Below are 24,189 nucleotides of genomic sequence, written 5' to 3' on the forward strand. Positions count from 1 at the left end.
AAGTGATGTTTACTGAGAAACATACACTGCATACCATAATAACGATCTTTTCAAAATTTACATAACTGCTTTGCAAATGGATCAACTTAAACAGAAAAAACCATAGGAAATTGCTTTTCAATACATATTAACTTCTTATTTTTCCTGATAAAAGAAAATCAAAATAAAAATTTAGTTCATTCCAATTAAAAATACAAATTACTAATATTTAACAGTTGTATTATTTTTAATAACACAAAAGTTCAAGCATTCCATAGTATAAACTGTGTTACTTAAAAAGAAAGAAAGAGAAACATTTATCTAACCAATGTTTTACAGAAATTTGGAATATTTGCATACCATATAACACTGTAGAAATCTTTGGTGGTGACATATGGATTAAGTTCCCTGAAAACACTTTAATAATTTTGTTCCATCAATCTGTGTAGTCAAGTATTTATAACTGGTAATGCTGGCAGCCTCATTTTCTACCCAATTCCACATACATATAGGGAAGTGTGTGGAGGGAATCTTATGCAGGGTCTATGGGGGTTTACATAATTAATTCCTTAGCAATAAGGCTTATTTCTGGCCCATTTTTATACCAGAAAAAATATGGTGAACTAAAGAATAGATCAGTTGGTACTTCCAAACAAACCCTGGAAATAGTTAATATTATGAACAAGTTGAATGACTATATAATAAAATAAAACACCAGCTACAATTTCTGGATAAACTTTAACAGCTACCAAAACAGTGCCCTAAAGGCTCGTGCAGCATCCAATGCCCATCCGCCAAGTGGTAAGCAATGGGGGAAGCAAGGCACTGTGCTCTAGGGATTAACATACCTCTTTTAAAAGCATTAGACTTAAAAGCAGAAAAACAAAAAATGACCTGTTCCACCTTAAAAGAAACAAAAATATACGTTTATTATACAAAATTCAAAAGAAAGCATGCTAAAACACACATAAAAGAAAAGAAGCAAATTTTAAGAAATATAAGAAAAGGAAAGAAAGGAAATGATAGAACAGCAAAATGACATTGATTGTATATAAGGATATAACAAACACATCAGAAGAAGCATTGTTAAGTGTAAAGAGATACAATTAAACAGAAGGACTTGCATTATCTCTTTGAAACTAGTGTTGTCCTCCATTAAACGTTTTGATTCTAGAAGTGTAGAGGGATAAATAATTCCTCCAACTTAGGACAGTATTCATGAGTTTACTATAATTAAAGAACAGGTTTAATACTGAAGTTAGACTTGAAAAAAAATACAGTGGTGCAAATCAGCCCCCAAAGGTAATGTTTTTGATACAAAGTCACTTACTTACATGACCTTGTCAGGCAATTTGAGATGACATTGCCTTTGTGTAGGAAAGATAAGCATGGCACAGGTAGCATTTATACTGGGAAGTCTAGTACTAGGCAAAATAAATAAAACTGTCTTCCAAGAGTTTATAACCAGAATTCATAGGAATTTTGAACACAAAGAGTCTTTCCAGAAACGAAGAGGCTAAAAATTGGTAAAGGTAAAATAGATGAAGATATTCATGGAATTAAACTTTGGGGGAAAATAAGTTCAATGAAGTTTTACTCAGTGGTACTTATCAAGAATGTGAGATAATCTATCAGACATTTTAAGACTTGTATCAAGAGAAATGTATGAATTATATTAAGGTACTCCTGAGTAAAACATTCTGTTCTCTACCAACACTCTGAGTAGGTCCTGAATATACATTGCCAGGTGGCTCCATTTCTTAGAAGGTAGAAAGGTCAAAGATCTTACAAATCTCTCTCACTGCTTTTTCTTTTGGACAAACAGAAAAATCAAGTAAATTATCTGAACAAGTATAATCATACAAATTTGATTACTGATCACTAAAACCATCATCAGAAATATATTTACTTAAGAGTTCATAATGCATAGTTACCTATGCCACCTAAGAAACCTCAAAGTTCAGTAACTCAAATTTCTCTTGGATTAAAAAAATGATATTTTTCTAAAATCTATTCTAATAACTTCTAATATGTAAGATTAACAACATTTGTACTTTGCATCGGCAGGTATCTTCAGGAAATTATCTCAGCCAGAAGTGAAGTGATTCAAATGGTTCTAGTCAATGACAGATTTATAAATCAGCAGCTCGTATCAGTGCCAAGCTTGTGAATGGATTGGCTGTTGGTTAATTTCATGAATTAGAAGATACCTCAGTGCTATACTGGTCTCTGACTCCATTTCACAAAAGCTACCACTTTTAAAAGCTGAAAACATAACCAGTGTTAACAAAAACATGCTAAGTTCAACTACACTATAGAGCTAAATATGGGAAGCTGGTGAATTTTAAAATAACTTCTTATCTGTAAAGAAGATAAGTAAAAATAGTTAAAATTGAAAAATAAGCTCTGGTTTTTATTATTAAAATTAAATGAATATAACTAATGAAACCCACAGGAAAAGAGATGATGTAATTCAAGGCATAAATTTGACATGCCAGAATATGACAAATAACAATAAACACAGTGTTAATAAAACTTAAAATAAATGTACAGTTGTAAAATAAGTAAACAATTTTCAAGTGTGCAAAACTAGTCAGGAATGAAAGTGCTATGTAGATACCTGGTTTTCAAACATTTGCCTTGAAAACTTTCAGTTGATGGTGGAAAAACTAGAAAGTATTAAGAAAGTAAAAATTTGAAGAATATAAAGCATACTTTATCTTATACCCTTGTTCTATCACTGCTAGATCAGAGGCCTATTTAATTACTATCCTCAGGTGATACAGAGGACAGTAACAGAAATACAGGTAAACACAATACAATATCACAAAGTCTGGTATATCTTGAACCATAAAAAGACTCTTTTCAAGTATACTGTGGGTTTGTGTTTCACTTTACATCCCAGGCACTCAGTGTTCTGAAGACTGTGACAATAGATAACACAGTATTCTATTATTTCTGATATATCTATCTATCATTTTTTGCATAACTACCTTTAGTAGTCAAGATTTGGAAGTAATTGTTAAAGAAATAAAAACTATTTAAATAGATGAAAGTAAATCCTATCACCACCACAATTTAAAGAATTATTTTAATGTATAAATCCTGAATATATGATGTTAAAAAAAAAAGTTGATGTATTAGCATAATTTGTCTTGGGATACTTGACATGTACATGACTAAAAATAAACTTGTGGTCTCTTCTTCACTTTGTATTTCAGTGACCCATACCGCACCTGAAGAGAGAAATGTGTTATTATTATGACTTAGGTTTTGAAGTAAGACAGGACTTAATAGCTCACAATCACAGTAATTAATTTTTTAACTTTTCTGATATAAAGAATCAATTATGCGCTAAGTGTGTACTCGAAAGACAGCACTACCTATATACTCCAAAATGTAGTTGGCATTATGTTGCATATATGCACAGATTATTATCACTAATAAAAAATGAAAACATTAACTGTTATTATTTATGCTTTGCTGGGTACATGTCAATGAACATTGCTCACAATAATCTGAGGTCATTCGCTGAAATCCTCCAATGCTTTCTGGGCACAAAGACAATATATTATTATGGATAGACTTTTACTATTTAATCCTTATTTAGAGTTGGTTCAAAACAAAACTACATACTTAATACTGTTAGCTGCCTTTTTTTTGCATATACGTAGGGCTGGCACTGGGTACTCACATCAACCGTATGATTTTGCTATGTGAGAATACCATTTTCTACTTATAGTGGAAGACTAGGAATTTGCCATTTTCTAAATTTCCAGAGATCCTAATCCATCTGATCTGAATAAAGAATTTTAAATATAGCCGGTGCTCTGTTATTCCAATCCTTCATTTACGGATACCCTAAATGATAATGCAGCAGGGAAATCCCTTAATAGTAATCATTGGGAAAACAACTCTATACCTGACTAACCTCTTTTCGGCCTTTCACGGTTTTCACAGATTTCATGCTTTGTGATCTTCGTAGCCCTCTGTGTGTTAACATCTCATCATCTGAATATGGCCCATCCGCTTCTTCATCTGTTTTCCCATCTCCATCTCTCAGTGGAATTCCATCACCTAGACGAGTTGTCAAAACCAGCATGTTTTGGTAAAAGGATGCCAGTCAGCACCGCCTCTTCACCCTGTCTATTGGCGGTTCTCTGCATGGTCTGCATTTGCCAGCTTGCTCTTCTCCCTCTCTCATCTGGAAGGCGTTCCCTGACCTTTACCATCAATCTTTGCCCCTTGCACTATTCTAGAGGAGGCTCATAACGCATTTCTTCCAGGAAGTTTTCCCTGGCCATTCCTATTTTCACTATGCATTTTTCAGAATAATTAAAAATACTTTATTTTTTAGTAGGTTAACACGGCTGTCTTGTTCAAAAATCAAAGAATATAAATAGATACACAGTGAAAAGCCTCTTCCTGCCCTTTCTCCTTTTTGTGAACTCTTTTTTTAAAAAAAAAAAATTTATTTATTTATTTGGCTGCACCAGGTCTTAGTTGCAGCATGCAGGATCTTTAGTTGTGGCATGTGGGATCTAGTTCCCTGACCAGGGATCGAAACCAGGCCCCTGCATTGGTAGCAGAGTCTTAACCACTGGACCACCTGGGAAGTCCCCTTTTTGTGAATTCTAAGCAACCTAAGCAACAGTGTGTTTTGGTCTGTTATTTGTACCTTTGACTTTAATTAGGGACTCAGGGTCCTTCTCACCCCCCCAACGTGTCAAACCTTTTGTCAAGACCAGAAATGGTATAGTGAACTTAAGGAGTCATATAAGACCCAAAGGGGATAGAACTTCGGGCAAGATAATTCACTGGGGGCAGGTGATGGAGAAGTTAAACCAACACTGTTGCAGCTGCTAAGATAAAACCCAGCCAGACAGGGTACAGTAATTAGAAACACCACAGGCTATGATGACTGATGTTAGTCAAAGAAAATAGCCAGCATCAGGAGGGTCAGTGAGAGATGGATCGCGTGGGTGTGCTAACAGGCTGCTATGTGTAGCAACGAAGACTTAACATTGGCCAATATGCAAACATCCAGTCAGGCTGGTTACTGTCAGGAAATCTGAGAGCACCCTGGGGCTGGGATTCAGGGACAAGAACACTCCCATTCCTGAAGCAGTGGTTCTCAAACTTTATTAGAGTTTATTAGCACAAACTTATTGGCACATATTAGAGTCACCTGGAGAATTTACTGATACACACATTGCTGGGCCCGGGGTGGGGCTGAGAATCTACAGTCCTAGCAAGTTCCCAGGTGATGCTTATGCTACTGGTCCCGGGCCCACACTTTGAGAACTACTGCCTGGATGGCGAAAGAGAGGGGCTCAAGTCTAAGGCAACTGGAGTACTACGTAGGTTATAAAGACAGGGGTGAGGGACTTCCCTGGCAGTCCAGTGGTTAGGACTCTGTGTTTTCACTGCCGAGGGCCCGGGTTCCATCCCTGGCTGGGGAACTAAGATCCCATAAGCCGCAGGGAGCGGCCAAAAAAAAAGACAGGGGTGAGGTTACAAGGCCCCATTATATTTCAAATTCTCCTCCAATAAAGGTAAGGAGCATAGATACCTTCTTCAGATGAGAAAAAAGTAGCAGGTTTTCCAGGCTCAGGAGGGGGCAAGAGATGGACTTCTTGCATGTGAAGAAAAGTATACTGAATAATTGTTTATTAATCTGCTCTCATAGGACATGAATAACTTGAGCATCACTAAGCAAACCATGAAGAGTTATAATTAAGCTTCTTCGTCTCTGATGGGAACATACTGTATAGCACAGGGAACTCTACCTAATACACTGTGGTAACCTAAATGGGAGGGAAGTCCAAAAGGGAGGGGATATCTGTATGTGTATAGCTGATTCATTTTGATTTTGTTGTGCAGTGGAGGCTAACATAACACTGTAAAGCAACCATACTCCAATAAAAATTAATTAAAAAAAAAAAAGCTTCCTGGTCTCATAATAAGATAAACATCTTTAATTATATATTAAGGAAGTACAATTTTATGCTGCCAGACTTCTAGGCTAGAAATCAGGAAGGATTTGGAAGTAGAATCAGTCATTACATAGGCCAAGATCCTTTGCTTTCCTGCAGCAGTCAGAGGAAGTTTGTTCTAGGTAGACATGACAGCATGTGCAAAGGCCCCGGGGCATTGGGAAGCATAACTATGTGGAAGAGCTGTGAGGAGGTCAGTGTGGCCAGGGGAGGGAATGGGGTCAGTAGTCCTGGGAAAACCCTCTTGGTGCAATATTAAGTGGAAAAAAATGTATGTACAGAAACAAAGTGTTGAAAAACATAAAAATGAAACCATTATATCTGTTGGAAGTGGGCTTTTAAGTGATTTTAAATTTCTTAATTTTTCCTTTTTTAAAAAAAGTTGCCAAATTTTTATTTAAAAACTTGTATTACTTCTATAAATGGGGAATATAAACCAGAAAAAATATTTTTAGATTGCCATTTGTAGATTTTTCTCTATTCCTGTTGCTTATATAATACACCTAATCCCAATATAATAAAACTAAGGTAAAACATAGAATAAAGAATCAAGGAAAGAAGCAGAAAGGAAGCGACTGTGATCAAAAAGTTCTCTAAGGCCACAGATGAAGCATAAGGCTACATTTCAACAAAGACGGCCCTTGCTATTTTAATTGCCTCTCACTTTATGTGATTAGGAATTGGAATTACATTCAAAACAATAATTATATATACATCTTATTCTTTGTTTCCTAATTTCAACTAAAAAAAAAAATCTTAGTTTTCTAAATATTGTTTCAGGAAAAGTGATGGATTGATTTGTTATTCCACAAGTATTGATATTTGAAAAATATTACTATGTGTGAGGCAGTGTACTAAATTATGGGGGATACTATGTTGAAAAACACACAACTGTCTTTTTCTACCCTAAGAAATATATAGTCCAGTAGAGGAGACAGAGTCTAGTGGGCATGACAATACTGTAATAAATGCTGTAAATAGAAGACAAGGACAAGGTGCTACGGGAGCACACAGTAGGGGGAAGTGGGCGGTAAGAGAAGACTTCTTGTAGGAGGTGGTGGCCAAGCCGAATCCTGAAAGACTCATGATTCTATACACCGAGCACATGAAGGAGTGGGATGCCAAGGCTGGGGAGCTAATATACCAAACGCTATTGAGTTTGGGCTTCAGAGAACAAGGGGGAGGGGGCATTGAAGCATTTTAATCGGAGGGTGACATGATTAGATTTTGGTTCTCTAAAAGAGTCTTCTTGTACTTTGGAGAATGAATCAGAAGTGGATGAGACTGGAAGCAGGGAGGTTACTGCAGTACCACAGGCCAGAAATGATAAGAGTCCAGGGATTGAGGAGACAGTAGCCAAATTTGGGATCTGTTAGGAGATGAAGTCGACAAGCTTAATTTAGCAAGTTATTAAACTAAATTGCATCAAAAAGAGAGGAGTCAAGTCAAATATCTTCAATAAAATATTCATTTTCTATTCCACTTAAAAACCTGAAAATGAGTATATGAAAATTCTGCTGTGAGTGGTGGAAACAGTATTAATCAAAGTTGTCCGAGGATTTTAAAGACTTCAGAGGAGGGGGAGACCCAAGATTATGAGAAAAGCCCGAATCTGGATGCCCTATCTGAACAGGAGCCCGGCGAGTTGGCTGAATGGTTTGCAGGTCCTCCAAGCCCAGGCAAGGGGAAGCTGGTGGGGTGCTGCTGGCGCCGACAAAGGTGATGCTAAGGTCGGCTGCTTTCCGTCATCAGTCTAGACTGGGCAAAATCCTCAAAATGGGGCTGTCCACGCACATTCCTGAGGAGGAGTGACTGAGGACCTAAGAATGAAGAGTCTCTGTTGCCGGGGGCCCTGAGGCCTAAGGCTGCAGCTGTTCGGCCACCTTTGGCCCAGAGCTCTGTTACCATTTTAGGAAAAGTAGCAGATGCTTTTGCAAACTGACCTGGTTTTATTCATAGCTCCTACATCTTAGAATTGGTATATTTTAAGTCCCTCCCTCCCCCCTTATAATAATAATAGCCAATACTGATCCAGTACTTAGCGTGGACCAGGCACTGTTCTAAGCAGTTTCCATGTATTAATGTAAGTGCAGAATCATGGAAAGTTGACTTGGAAGGGGCCTTAGTTATCGTAGTGGAAGGGGCCCTGGATCCATGTGAGGAGAAATGAGTACTTGGCCACTTAACAGCTGTTAAGACCTTGAGTGAGTCTTGCCTCTCTGGGTCTCAGTTTTCCTATCTGGTAAGGTATTGAGGCGGATGGGAGGTGAATACGTTTCTATGTGAATGCCAACTCTGAGCCAGTTGAGCTGACTGGGGCACTGTGTTGAGAGGGATTCTGAGCCAGGGTGGGAAGTGCCACAATCCATTAGCAATGGCTGCCATGGGCACAGGAGCAGAGAGGAGGCATGTCACTTATTTGCCATCTTTGACTAAAGCATCTCTAAGGTCACCCCTGCCAAATTGTTTGAATTCATTGTTCCAGCCCAAGTGTCTCACTGAGTGCAGTCTCTTTATAAAGTAAAAAAAGAGTAAGAATTAGGTTAGGAACCCTGGATACTTCATTTCTGTCATTGAGTATGTGGTCTTTGACAAGTAATTTAATCTCCTTAAGTCTCAGCTTATTCATCTACAAAATAAGGATAAAAATATTTAACCTGCATAGTCATCTTAAGGATTAAATAAATATGTAAAGCATCAAAAACAAGACAAAACAGAAATCTCTTTATGTGCTGGTATATTGAAACTGAATATTGAACCACTTTTAACTAATATGGGAGCAGCAGGTTCTTTGCAGAAAAAATATTTCCACTTATCAGAATGTGGTGTTCTTTCTAAGGAAGTGAACATCATGTTCAAGGTGTCTATTTTCTTACAAAAAAGCATTTGGAGGGAGCTCTTTTTCCCATAGTGACAACATGCGGACTTGAGTAACTTCATCGAAGCAAGACTTCTCTCAATCAGCTAACCTCAAACCGCTCATAGCAAACCATTACTAGTTTTCAAAAGGGAACCACTTTTCCAAATATTTGAATTTGCTTGTGTTCTGAGGTAACTGTATTGATTACATGAACTATTAGTAAACAGACTTTGCAATATAAATATACTTCCCACACTAAAAAATGTACCAACTTGCTTTTCTTGAGGAAGTTTGGAAGTAAATAAAATAGAAAAAAATTCATGATATAAAAAAAGAATACCTTAATTGTTTTCAAAACAAGAAGTAGGTTTGTTTTATTTCTGATTTTACGGGTAACAGGTTGATTAAAAAAAAAAAATCACTAAAAACCCACAACTCAGAGGTAAATGCTGCTAACATTTTAGTTAGCAGCATTTAGACTCTCTTCCAGACTCTCCTCTATGTACATTTATCTGAAAAATAACTTTACGTATATTAATCCATTTCATCGTCTATCTATTGTGCCTCTATGGTATAGGATCATAACACACACATTGTTTCACTGTTATTGTTCCCCCCGCCCCCAATCTGGATTTGTTTTCATGTCAATACGTATAAACTGACATTATTATTTTTCACGGCTAATAGCCACCTTTTTGTTTAACCATTTCTCTTAGGAATTTGGTTTGTTCCAATATTTTGTTACTATAAACAACAACAAGACGAACATTCATACATCTTTGTACCTATATCTTTGAACACTTGTCTGATTATTTCCTTATGACATGTTCTTAGAAGTTTCTTGCTGAGTTAAAAAGAATACATTTTGATAATTCTTGCCAGACTGTCATCAAAAACGATTATTCTACTTTAAACTCTCATAAAAAGTGTATGACAGTGTTTGTTTCCCAACTTTCTTGTTCTTTTAATTGCATGGTTTAAAATTTAACAGAATAACTAATTAACACCTCATTATCCTAAAATATTTTAGTCACACCATTTTAAATTTAATAGATGGATACCATAAAAATAGTGTCATGGATTTTCAAATTTATAATCCTGGTTTTATTTAAATAATTGGAATATAATTCTTAACCAATTCTAAGGTATAATTATGAATAAACTGCTGATAAAGGGCTCAGATTACTGGTCTAAATCAGCAAAATATATATAGCAGTCCCCATAAACAAAATCAGTATACCTAATTTTTAAAATGCATATTAAGAAAATGCCTATTAGGGACTACTTTTACATTATTAAAGTATTAAGGATGATGGTTCAAGGTTCAAAGTTTCCTCACTCTTAAAGGCATTAGTACCTTAATCAATGGCCAATACTTAATTACTACCTCTTAGATAAGCCACCAGCTTTTTAAAGTTATTCATTCTGGGGAGAACTTAGAACAAAGTTCACTATTTTTCCTTTATAAGAAGGGACTGTTCTTTTCTTTCTTTCATTTTTTAAATTAATTAATTCATTTATTTTTGGCTGCGTTGGGTCTTCGTTGATGCACGCGGGCTTTCTCTAGTTGTGGTGAGCGGGGGCTAGTCTTCATTGTGGTGCGTGGGCTTCTCATTGCAGTGGCTGCTCTTGTTGCGAAGCACGGGCTCTAGGAGCACGGGCTTCAGTAGTTGTGGCACACGGGCTCAGTAGTTGTGGCTCACGGGCTGCAGAGCGCAGGCCCTGTAGTTGTGGCACACGGGCTTAGTTGCTCCGCGGCATGTGGGATCTTCCCGGACCAGGGATCGAACACATGTCCGCTGCATTGGCAGGCAGATTCTTAACCACTGTGCCACCAGGGAAGTCCCTTTTTTTTTTTTTTTTTTTTAACATCTTTATTGGAGTATAATTGGTTTACAATGGTGTGTTAGTTGCTGCTGTATAACAAAGTGAATCAGCTATACGTATACATATATCCCCATATCCCCTTCCTCTTGTGTCTCCCTCCCACCCTCCCAGGTGGTCACAAAGCACCAAGCTGATCTCCCTGTGCTATGCAGCTGCTTCCCACTAGCTATCTATTTTACATTTGGTAGCGTATATATGTCAATGCTACTCTCTCACTTTGGGACTGCTCTTTTCAAATTGGTTTTAATTATAAAGGATGATTTTCAGTCTCCCTCAGAAGAAAACTTCTACTTAAAAAAAAAAAAAAAAAGATCAAGTAGCCCTGTACCTTATGGACCTAATAATACTTTAATAAGAAATATCCTGAAGATCTTAGTTCTCAGTTGGGCCTTGAACTACAACTTTCTTATATGCGAAAAAAATGACTAAGGGACTATGTCTTTTTGTTTATGTGTATGTTTCTAAGATCACAAAAATTTACTAAAATTTTAGAATGTATCAACTATGACATGCTTATAATTTACATTAGAACAAGTTAGTTCTTAGTCTACAAGTCATGATTTCAACACATTTTTCCATTGGAGTAATCCTATTTTCAAACCTGTCATCTTTTGTCACCTGCTTAAAACTTTTTATCTTATAAGTCAGTATCCTTCTTTGTTCACAGCACTTACATTAAAGAGGGTTTAATTATAAAACTCAGATGCCACTACGTAGTTTGAGTAGCAAGAGTAGAGATCACAGGTCAGAACTAGCGCTGGTGGTAGTGGGTAACCACATCCACTGCTCCTAAAAATTCATGGCAGCACAAGGCGCTACTGCTACTTTCTTACCTGGATTATCTCCAGAGTCAACAAAAAGCAAGCACTAACCTTATTTAGAGAAAATTTAGAGGAGGAGACCTACATACAGTTAAGTGTGAAGCTCAAGAATATAAGCTTAAAAATAAATGTTGTTTACCCAAATTCAGGTAGCGACCAGGTATTATTTTAGTACCCATCTTGACTCAAGATCCCAATTATGAAAGAACAATACATTAAAACAAAACAAGCACACCTGGTGATTCACCGGAGGCTGGTTTACTTTTCTTTTTTGTTTCTGGGAGAGGTTGGTATGCTCTTTGTCCCACGGGCTCATCACCTTGGATAGCTGTTAGATCATGCATACTGAAACTTCGTAAACGTTCAGTTATTGCTCCTTGGCTCTATTTAACAGAGAAGTGATAGATCCAAGAAAAGAAATGCACTTTAAAATACTTAATATGTTTCCATTTAACGTTCCTCCAACATTTTAACATGAAGCTTATTCATTTTAAAATGAAACATTCAGAAAAGTTGAAAGAATTCTACAGTGGATACCCATATATCATTTATATTTTGCTATATCTGCTTTACCACAATATTTACCATCTATCCATCCATCAATCAATTTTTAATGCATTTCAGAGCAAGTTGTAGACATCAGTGCATTCCACTCCCAAACATTTCAGCTTTAAATTTAATTCAAGGATGTAAAAAAATGTATAATGAGCTTATCCTCTCTGTAAACATCAACCATAATATTTCTCTCTCCTAAAAGTAGCACTTTGAGGCTTACGTTTATGATTCAGAAGAACTTTTTAAAGTAAAAGAGATGCTGTTTTAAAGCTAAGTCAGGAATGGTAATGGCTCTACCTAGAACACAGTAAAAAAAATTTGAGAGCCAAAGAATCTTGAGTATGAAACGATATTCAGTTAATGAATTCACCATCTGGCAAAGCATACCTACTAATACACACAATTTGACAATATGGTAGACATTAGGCACAAGTGGGTATTTAAATTTAACTAAAATTAAATAAATTAAAAAATTCAGCTCCTTAATTGCACTCGCTACATTTCAAATGCTCAATAGCCACATGTGGCTAGTGGCTATTGTATTGGACAGTGCAGATACAGGACATTCCCATTACTGCAGAAAGTTCAATGCTTTTCATCACTGCACAGCTTTGAAAGGGACATTCCTGAACTGCTCAGACATAACTACATTTCCCCTCAAAGTATAAAGTTTTGTAAAGGGAAAAAAATAATTTCTAAATTTACCCACTTGAAAATTTGCATAGCATACAGATGACTCATTTCTTATTTATAGCTGGATTAAAAGTATTCTTCTAAAGGTTTTTTTTACACTTATTATTTCTTCTTCTCACACATGTGAATTTATGATTGCCTCTAGTTATAATGTAAGTGTAGAAACTCATCCATAATGGTTCATCTCTAAATTTCAAAGCCTAAGGCACTACCAAACATTCCAACATTACTGCTAACATGTATTTTACACTGAAGAAAAAGGTCTTGTTTCATGAGTCTTGATTTAGCTACTCCGAGTGAGTGATATCCTATTATGTCAAACCCAAACACCATTTTCACACCCCACTTAAGCTTTGTAATTTCTACCATATTTTTTGAATTATGAAAAAGAATTATTAAAGGGTCTATATCCTCAATAAAAATAATTGGATTCCACACATGTTTAAACATTCTTGACAAGGTTTAATTCATTATACTCTCTTTTTATCAGATACCATTTGCTTCTTAAGTAGAGGATGACAGAAGACTTCAGACACACACTGAAAGGAAGTGACCAGTGCTCATCTGAAACAGATGCCTTGTTTTCTCAGAACTGTCATTTTCTCTATGCCTACCTTTGTATTTCTGTGCCCTCTCTCAGCAATTCTTGACTGTTTGCCTATTGCCAAATGAATGATAATATACGTCCATGATACCCTCTACTGTAACTCCCAAACCCTCCCACTCAAGAAAGTACATCTCAGCATGCAAATGAGTCAAAGTGCCATTGAATCAGTCTAGCTTTATAGCACCCACAAACTTTGGTATCTTTAATTATTATAATCAACTAATTACTTAGGGCATATCTCACAAATGAACTCACAAATTAATGTTAGTTCTATTGCTGTACTTTATATATTTTGCCTCCAGAGCAAGATTTTAAGAAACTAGAGAGGGACAAATCTTAGGCTTCTTCTGTTCTCTGAGTGCACGTGGTATGGGACTGATATTGAGTGTGTAATAAGTAAACTAAATACTCTTTTTATGCCTCTTCTTTTTCATTACTCTTGACTGTTGGAAACTTCTCCATAGGTTGCAGCATGTTTTAATGTAAACACTGGAGTTTATATAGAGAGTTTCAGCACCAAACTACAGGTACAATCATGGGTATCTACATGGGTAGATTATATCACCCACTAGGAGTCTGCTTCAGGTTTACATTAAAGGTGAGCAAGGACCAACCCTGAGGTATCTGGGTGATCTATATACAGTATGGCTTTTAATGTAGCTCTTGAGTAACCAACCTTCTAGCCCCAAGTATTATCAATCCCCCCAAAAGGCCAGGTACTGTAGACAAAAGCAAAAAGGGGCTGTACCCTCCTTGAGGACCAACAGCACTTCAACAGTCATTATCACTTTGAAAAATCATTTTTTTCCACTGAATATTTTCTAATGGGTCCAGAAGAGAAATAATATGGGGAGAGAAATATTGCACTATTGTGAACTTCAAAAATATTACATAAATTATAAGTATCCAATGTGACCGCTTTAAAGGAGAGGTGTCATTATAAAATAATTGCAGCTAAAGGCAGACCTATTCCCTCTAATTTTTATATATTCAGCACAAAAAGTCCATTAATAAGGGAATTATGTTTGCAATAAAATGTTAAGTGGAAATACCTACCCTCCACCTCAGAATTCTAAATCATGCAAAATATGGGCACAAGTATGCAGTATGGTTATAGTTAGGGAAAAATATTAAAAAATGAAAACAGTGTGATGTTTAGGCAGATGAGTGATTTTTTTCTGTTTTTCAAAAATTTCTTTATATTACAAAATTAGTCATAGATGGTATAGTGAAGTTTTAATTGTAACATAGTATACTATAAGAATTTCTGATCCATTTCTTGATCATTTTTCCAGTATCTAAATCACTTACTCCCATAATTAAAAGAAAAATTGTTTCTACATTTTGAGGGCATAAACAGGGAATTATAGTCACTTGTCAATAACAATACAAAAGATATTGAGATTTTGTTTAAATTAATAATGCCTTTTCAGAAACCATGGAGGACAGCAGTGGGATGCCATATCCAAAGTTTTGAGAGAGAGAAAGTTTCAAATGTGTATTGACTATCCAGCAAAACTGTCCTTTAAAGAACAAATTCAGACATACAAAGATTTTTAAAAACTAAGAATTTGTCACTAGCAGCCCTCCCCTATAACAAATACTAAAGGAAGTCATTCCAGCTGAAAGGAAAGGACACTGGACAGTAAATATAATAGAACCCATGTGAACAAATAAAGAGCACTGTAAGGTCATTAAATAGGGAAATATAAAAGAAAAATTTAAAAATGCTTTGTTTATTTTCTTCCATTTGGTTTATACAATATTAAGCTAAAAAGTATTAAAAAAATGAAGACAGGTTCTAGTCTGAGGAGGAAAATACGTGTGGAAAGAGCAGTCTTAGTCAATAAGTTGGAAGGGCGTTACCATCCACAAGGTAATTCTATATCCCAGTATTTTAGATCCCATCCTCTACAGAATTGTATGTACACTGTCTGTTAAAATTGGTCCTAAAAATCAAAGAGAAGGTAACAGAAAGATAATGATGAGAAAGCAAAAGTCAAAGTGATTAAAAAGCATTCTGTAGAATATTTCACATCATTAGCAGAAGTGTTCCTGCCTTCAGGTAACTCTGAGTTCTCGGGGTTTGAATTTGGATGAGTCCAGAACATCCATTTAAGAAACTAAGAACACTGTAAGGGCTGACTGGGCGGGAGGGCTGGGACCAAATCTAACACATTCAAGCTCTGGAAAGAATCCTTCAGCTGAGAAGCAGCTTCCCGAGCTGGCCTCACACAGAGCTCACTTACATCCAAGGGCACTAGAGAATCTGAATGTCTGCTCAACTATCCAAGTCTATAGTTGGCATCTGTAAAAAGGGACCCTGAATGTATGACTAATTCTAACTTCTTTATACCCAAACGATTCTGCCTCTGTTTAAATACTTCATATCCTGGTTATATATTACATTAAAGTTACTATATTTTGTGTTAAATAAGGGGAATTTACCGTGCTTATCAGCATCTTTGTATAAAACCTCAACCTATCCTCTTCACATTTTTAAATTAAGAATTCAAAAACATAATCAGCAATGCTTTATAATCTTACAAGCATACAAACAATCTTTTATGGAACAATTTTTATGCTACTGTTCAATAATGAATAGCCATGAAGCTCTATTTCTTGTTGATCTTTGACATACTACATTATAACTGCAGATAAGGTTAGTCCCCAGTTTTTAGGGAAATGGCTTTTCCCTATGGACATTTAACACAATCTGATCAAGCCTAGAATGGAATTGATTGCATTTGCATTAAGTGAAAAATACATTTTAGTGGTTTTAAGATTAAAGCAATATATATTTATTGAAGAATGTTTGTAACAGAGAAAAATATAAAAAAGAAAGATTATTTGTAACCCCTCACCCTAACTACCTATATGTATTTATGTATTCTTTTAGCCTTTTCTGACTCATACTTTTAGAGCAGGGTTCCTCGACTTCAGCACTAACGCTATTTTGGGCTAGATAATTCTGTGTGTGTGTGTGGGGATGCCGTCCTGTGCTTTGTAGGATATTAAGCAGCGTCCTTGTCCTCTACCTGAGATGCCAGTGGCAGCACCCCCCTCTAAGTTGTGACAACCCACAACGTCTCCAGACATTGCCAAATGTCCCTTGGAGGGCAAAACTGCCCCCAGTTGAGAACCATTGTTTTAGAGTATAAGGGGTTTTAGAAGTCAGTTTTTACCCCTTCATTTTACGGGTAAGAAAATAAATACTTAGAGAGATCAGTGCAGATGACTGCCCCAAATCTCACTGCTAATTAGTGGCAGAATCAGGGCTAAAAAATGCTGACAACTCAACTGCTATAGAATTCAACTTTCATTAAAATATTGTGCTTTCCTAGATTGCAGAGAAAAAAAATATCATCTTTCTTCTCCAATGGATGATACTAAACAGCTGAATCTCCTCAAATCCTTTCACGAACAGAAAGCCATTAAAACAGACAGCAAGATGTCAGGATTTCTGACCTAATCATCATCACTTACAGTCAATAAGATTTCAGAAATTTTAACTTTAATACTCTCATTTCTGTGATAATTGATTTTTTATAATATCTGCCAAAGGATTCACCAAGAAGAGGCTGCCAAAGAAAATCCCAAGAGATGGTTAATACGACTAATAGTACTTTTCTTCATCTGTCCTTCGTCCGGCAGGAGTGTTGCTCATCTGTACAAAAGCCACCGGCATTTCTCATGTGAAAGCTATGGGATGTTGAACATCCTCAGTAAAATCCTTGAAGCTCCTTCATATGCTTGTGCTTTGCTCAGTCAAAATAAACTTGTACACTGACCTTGGTAACAGATGCCTGGTAATGAGGTCACAGAACTGAGTAACATTTTCAGAAAATTGCTTTACGGTGTAATAAATGTTCTGATTAGATTCCTATTTTCATCTTTAACATGCTCAGGCGGTTCAACCTGGGAAAACTAGTCAGCGGTACTGCTGATCTTTAAAGGTCACACTGAGAGTCCAATATTTTTAGCCTGAAAGATATTTTTAACAAACCATATATTGCAAAAAAAATGTTTAATAATTCTCAAGTCTTTCTATTAGCTTTCTTGCAGTTTCTCCTTAAACTTGACCTATTTCCTATTTCAGTTTCAATTTACTCTTCCGTATGAAGTGTCTGGTTCAGTGATTCTTCCATCACACCGCCTTTCTTTGACATCTCCAGAGATGAAACTAATTTCCCCTACTTTAAAATAGGCACAGTAAAACTTGAGGCAAATAGTGTTAACATTATGCTGTGTTCAGCATATTTAACGACTATTTCTAATGAATAAAATCCAGTATGGTTGATGCCAACATTCCTGTGCTCATGAGGAGAATGGTGAGGGTTGCCTCATACAGTGAGCTTGATAACAAAAGGATCACGAGATCACAAACAAAAGAGAGCATTCCAAAGTGAATTCAAATTACAGGATGTGTGTTTGTTTTGCAGTGGTAACTTAAATGACTTTTATGATCTCTGTTTCCTGCCTTTGAAGTGGGGAGGTGGTTTTGATTTGTTAAATGTATAAATGAAAACAAACATTGAACAACAAAGAAGCCAGAGAAACATAGAATTACTTTTATGGCCTTTCTACAGCAAAGTGTTTCTGTGAGATGATGCTTATTTTTATTTTATTTTTTATTTATTTTTTTTGTCTGCACCGCGAAGCTTGTGGGATCTTAGTTCCCCGACTAGGGATTGAACCCTGGCCCTCAGCAGTGAAAGCGCGGAGTCCTAACCACTGCACTGCCAGGGAATTACCAGATAATGCTTATTTTCATAGTGGAGGGCAAGGGGTAGGCTCTAAGCAACCAAAGATGAGGTAAAATTTTCGCTTAGTGAATACACATTCAGCTTGACAGTAGTAGCCTGTGAGGGTAAGGACTGTATCTATTTTGTTCATTGCTGCATCCCAAGCACCTACCATATGGTAGGCATTAAATACATACATAGGGACTTCCCTGGAAGTCCAATGGGTAAGACTCTGGCTCCCAATGCAGCGGGCCCGGGTTCGATCCTTGGTCGGGGAACTAGATCCCACATGCTGCAACTAAGACCGGGTGCAGCCAAAATAATTACATAAATAAATAAATAAATATTAAAAAACATACATACATATAGATGTTAAATACATTAAATACATACATGTTGAATAAATATATCGTATGTTAAATACTGATGGCAGCAAAGTATGTATAAAATAAAAATAAATGAGAAGGGAACCAGGATAAGATGATCTAGTTGGGGTTTCTGATTCCTCACACAGAGTTTGGCGGTAGTAAGTCAAAATAAAATAAATATCCTACAAAATAGTGACAATATGTAGGGAGGTGTCTCACAGAGTATGTAGGATTATAAACTATATTTAAGTGTTAAAGTGAACAGGGCAGGGACTTCCCTAGTGGTGCAGTGGTTAAGAATCCGCCTGCCAAAGCAGGGGACGTGGGTTCGCACCCTGGTCCAGGAAGATCCCACATGCTGAGGAGCAACTAGGCCCGTGCACCACAGCTACTGAGCCTGCGCACTATAGCCTGAGAGCCACAACTACTGAGCCCGTGTACCACAATTACTGAAGCCGGCGCGCCTAGAGCCTGTGCTCCACACAAGAGAAGCCACCGCGATGAGAAGTCCACGTACCACAAAGAAGAGCAGCCCCCGCTCGCCCACCACAACTAGAGAAAGCCCGCGCACAGCAACGAAGACCCAATGCAGCCAAATAAAGAAAAAAAAAAGAAGAGAGCAAATGGGATTTGTGTGCTTCTATGTTTCCTAAAACAATGTTCTAAAATGTGTACATTTTCTAAGCAATTTTTGATGTCGAAAGTTAATTTTTAGTTTTTTGCCATAGAATCACGTTGAATGTTGCTTTTAAGTATGGAAAACTCAGAAAGCATCTTCTTTGGGGTGTAAATAAATACATGTACTTCATTTGTAAAGTTAAATAATGCTAAATTTTGTAACAAAAGAAAGCAAGAAGCCCTCTGTCCCCTTCTCTCCATCCCCCTGCAGGCAACCACTTTAAAACCTCTACTTTCATATACAGCAGCGGAGGACTTTAGTTCTCTTCCACCTCATTTTCTCCTCCTCGCCATCCTCCCAATTGAGAAGTTAAGTAAATCACCGATGGTTACTTAGAGAGTCACACTCAGCACTTTCTGGATCTGAAACCTGTTTTCCTTCCATATACTACACACCAAAACCAATTATGCTATGGTATTTAAAATAAACCACACTAATTACTACATGCAAAGAAATCCAAAAGCCATAATGCGAATTTTCACAGAAGGCATTCCTTTGATAATCTGGCTTGTAAAACACATCACATGACATTAGTAATTGGCTAAGTAAAATCTTAAGTTTTAAGAACAGAAATTTTTCATGCCTTATTTTGAATAATCAGTTACCTCAAACTGGTTGAAGTATGGGTGCAGAAGTAAGCCAGAAATCCTACCAAGATATTGCCATGGAGAGAGAGAGGGAAAAAACACCAAAGACAGAGAAAGAAAGAATGGTCATCTTTACTAAAGGTGATTTACTCAAAACTATTTTAAGGTTATAAAGTAGGAAAATTATGACAAAATGACAATTTCCAGTATGTTTTATTTACTAACTAGCTCTCATTTCATCATCAATTAAGAGTTTCAAAATATCCAACAATTATAGAAAACACATGTTAAAATGCCTTTAAAATAATCTACTTTTTTTTTTTCTAGTATTACAGAAATAAACAGAACGTAAATTTGTGCCAAAATTTTATAATGATCTGAAGTAAAAAGCCACCTTACTTTTTTCATTGACAATGTGACACTGGATTAAAAAAAAATAAAAGGTAAATAAAAAATTACCTTCACTGCTGCAGTGACAGCAGCAGTAGCTGCTAAATTTAAACCTTGCCGCCCAAAGTTTACCATAGTCTCATAGCCTCGTTCCTTTGCTTGTACAATATAATCATCAATCTCCTAGAAAAAAAATGAAACCCATAAATATTAATTTTATTTAAAAAGAGTGACAAGAAGCTGAAAACTGGGACTTCTCCCCCTTAACATAATAGTTTCACTCATTTTATAGCATATAGCATGTGATGATATACATTTCTAACAAGTGATTTGTGGAAATAATCTGTATATCTTACCCTTTCCTTTGAAGAAAGTAGTGGATGAAGGAATTTTCTATATATTAAACTTGCTCCTTTGGTATAGGGAGAGAGCAGCCATATGACAAAAGCAATCTTAAGCTCATAGTACAGGGGGAACCTAACGAGAAAAAATTAGAAAAAAACGCCAGTGAAAATAAAGTGCAGACCATGAGGAAATCGCAAAAAAATTTTTTTACAAAGTTCAGTCACTGGGTTAAGTTTTCACATGTAAAAAGTTGTGATCAGGGAAACAACCATGTCTGAATTGACAAAATCTCATTGACTATACAGATCAGAGCAACCTGACCCCCGGAGTGATTCACACCTTCTAGTACAAGATTGCTCTGTTTAGACAAGCACAGCCAAGCTGCCAAACTGACTGTGGCAGTTCAGAGAGGGCATTAATAGCATTTATAACCAGGATAGTAAGGTACACCCACCCTGTCTGCAGAGCGTAGCTGTCATGGCATTCCCTGGACACACCTCCAAGCACCAGGAGTCACCTTTATAAGCGTCAAGTGTACAGTGTTACCCCATATACACATCTCCTTCCCTTAGAACTCCCAGAAAACGTCCCCTCCGATTTCATTTGGCCAGAACTGCAGCACTTGACAGACCTAAACTGTTCACTTGAAAGGAGAATGGAATTGCCATTGTGGTAACCTGGGAATTAGGGTAATATACCCATGTCCCTTCCCACTTGATTTTTCAGTGCCTTCTCGGTAGGCTGAATACACTTCCTCAAGCAATGGCCATGGCTTTAGCCATGTGACCTGCTTTGGGCAACAGAATGTGAGTGTGACATATGTCACATGCAAGGAGACGCTTTAAATGCCCTTTGACTCCCTCACCTCAACACCCCCAACCTCTTGCTTTCAATTTTTGCTTTTGCTTTTTGCCACGAGAACAGCTGCTTCTTCAGCCTTGGTCCTTGAACAAGAAGACACTTAAAACTGAACTGAGCCCAGCAAAGTTGCAGCCAACCATTTGTCCTCATATAGCTTGTGCAAGAAATGAATGTTTGTTTTTCTAACCCATTGTGCTTTTAGGGTTGTTTGTTGCCACAGCAAAAGTTAACTAATACATCATGAGGGGACCAGCATCTTGTGGTACATGAAGTACTAAGATACATGATAAAAAAAAATCTGGGCTCTTCTGATGAGACAGATGGGCAGGGGGCAGTGAGGAATGACTCTTGTGTAGTCTACAAAGGGTCTCTGCACAGTGCAGTTACAGAGGAGTTTCTGGACTATCATTGCTCGTGGTAAGCTTTTTCTATGTTGTTTACTTTTTAATAGTGTATATATGCTACATCTGCAATCAGGGAAAAAAAATAGAAGTCTTTAAAGAGAGAGCATTGAAATTTAAGAGACCTAGCATGGCTTGGAATCTGTGTTCTGCCACTTAAAAACAAACAAACCCTCCCCAAACCCCTACACCAAAACATAACAGGTAAATAAATGAGCTGTGGGACAGAGGCAGGAAGAGAAAGATTGATGCAGATACAGAGAAGTTGATAAATAAAGGCAGGTTGTTAAGAACATTTAAGTCTGATGACTTCCGTTTTTTCCTAGCAATCCAATGTGACCTAGTGTGCTATGAGAATATGATGAGAATAGCAAAGTCAGAAAGACAGTTTAAGCAGAGAACAGTAAATGTTTGAAACAGATACAGGAGGGAATGGAAGTAGCCACTGACCAAAAGCAAGTAAAAGGAATGGTGACTTTCAAACTGATACCAATATGAGCAGCTGATTTTTTTCAGCTCAACTGGTAGCCTGGGTAAAGAAGCAAAGAAAAGCAATTGTTGGGCTAATTTAGGATGAAGGTTTGTGCAGCAAAGGCAGTTGAAGATAGTGGCAAGGTAGTAAAAGTTTAAAGAGTTTGAAAGGAGGATTTCTCCAAGTGATGGAAAGGTGTAGATGGAAATGCACTACTGAAATACAGCACAAGGAGATTCAAGTTGTTCCGTTAAGTATTGCTCCTCAGTAAAATGTTAAATCCTTGAGGATATAAACATGTTTTAATTTTGCCCCATGCTGTTTGGAATAGAGCAGTCAAGGAGCTGGTGCTGGGGGGTGTTTCTGTGTGGATTTGACGTCATCCAGTTTGAATGTTTGTAGATGAGACTTTTAAGGATGGGGAGGGAGCGCTAAAACCAGATGCTGTGGGCTTCAAAAGAGGAGTCGTTTAGGAAGTAATCAAGAAAAAACAGTCTGAAGTCATCATTGTGGAAAAAAGATAATGACAACCAACTTTTCTCTATTCCAAGGTAGTGGGAGGTGTGTGGGAGATGGGCAGGGAGTGGCATGTGGGGAGAAGGGTGAGCTGCCTTCACCTGGGGGATTTCATAAGGAAAGTAATGTTCTTGTGGGGAAACCAGATGAAGAAAATGATACAATGGATAATTACGTAGATGGATCAAATTCACTCAGTTAACAGCCAGAGCAGGATAAAAACTCAGGACACCTAATAAAGAGTCTATAGTCTGGCCTTTTGTCAACACTGGAACTTACCAAGCAACTGTCTGATCTGCTACTGTTTCAATCACAGTATAGAGAGCAAAGACAATCCAGTACATCATCCATCGAACCTGGAAACAATAAAAATACATATGAAATAATAGACCAAAGTTATTTGCAACTCTGAAAAACTGTATATATCATATATAGTATGTTGGATTAAATGCAGAAGGCGATGGTTTAATTCTCAACAGGTTTTATGCCCGAGTTCCTCACATCACTACATCAGTAGTCTTGGGATATAAGAATCAAAGAATAACAAATCTCTAGGCTTGATACAATATAATGTAGGAACCGAAATGAGAGAATTGAAAAAATAGGACATGTTTTTCTTAACTGGAGGAAAATTCTTTAAAAGATCTTATCTACATGCTTCCTTATGAAGATTACTAGCTATTTAATTATTATACAAATCATATAGTATATGATATGACCACATTTAATCTTTATTAGTCTTTTAAATTTTGCATTCCTTATTTCTCGATATATAGAAACTATTTGGAAACCAAAGAACAATCCTGGGTTTGTTGCATCCATAATGCTAGTCACCCACTTTGAAAGTCTAAGGTTAGTGTCTTCTTCCTCTTGCCCTAAATATAAGCCTGTAATCTTTCACATATCCTTTTCCTTCTACTCCAATACCACAAGAGTAGTTGCAATAGACCAAATGTTTGTGTCCCCTCAAAATTCATATGCTGAAATCCTAACCCTGAATGTGTACTAGAAGGTGGGGCCTTTGGGAGGTTTTTAGGTCATGAGGGTAGTGTCCTCATGAATGTGATTGGTGTCCTTATAAAAGAGACCCCAGAGAGCTCTCTCTGCTCTTCCACCATGTGAGGACATAGCAAGAAGATGGCCACCATAAACCGGGAAGTGGGCCCTCACCAGACATGGGGTCTGCTGGCACTTTGATCTTGGACTTCTCAGCCTCCTAAACTGTGAGAATAAATTTCTGTTGTTTATAAACCACCTAGACTATGGTATTTTTGTTATAGCAGCCTGAAAGAACTAAGACAGTAGTTCAGGACATTTTTACCTCTTGCCTGGAATAGAGCATCCTAAAAGGTCCTCAAGACTCTGGTATCTCTGTACCAATCCTTTTCATGGAATACTGCCATATTAATTTTATTTTGAACTCATTC

At 36.9% G+C, this 24,189-nt stretch overlaps 1 protein-coding gene across 4 annotated transcripts in view; it reads right to left on the reverse strand.

Moving 5' to 3' along the window:
- Positions 1-207: 207 nt before the first annotated feature.
- REEP3 (receptor accessory protein 3) overlaps positions 208-24,189 on the reverse strand; it is a 97,635-nt gene continuing 73,653 nt past the window's right edge. For 2 of the 4 annotated variants that reach the window (XM_082425636.1, XM_082425639.1), the window contains 6 exons: positions 23,042-23,118; positions 20,524-20,644; positions 20,237-20,350; positions 11,779-11,926; positions 3,902-4,056; positions 208-3,215 (listed from right to left, as the gene is read on the reverse strand). In XM_082425636.1, coding sequence (XP_082281762.1) covers positions 3,159-3,215; positions 3,902-4,056; positions 11,779-11,926; positions 20,237-20,350; positions 20,524-20,644; positions 23,042-23,118 — 672 coding nt within the window. In that variant the 3' untranslated portion in view covers positions 208-3,158. Of the gene's footprint in view, positions 3,216-3,901; positions 4,057-7,165; positions 7,345-11,778; positions 11,927-20,236; positions 20,351-20,523; positions 20,645-23,041; positions 23,119-24,189 lie in introns of those variants that run through there. The other 2 variants (XM_082425637.1, XM_082425638.1) reach the window with 2 other exon arrangements.

The sequence above is a fragment of the Balaenoptera physalus genome, assembly GCF_965194825.1.
Source record: "Balaenoptera physalus genome assembly, chromosome: 14".
Classification (NCBI taxonomy): Eukaryota; Metazoa; Chordata; class Mammalia; order Artiodactyla; family Balaenopteridae; genus Balaenoptera; species Balaenoptera physalus.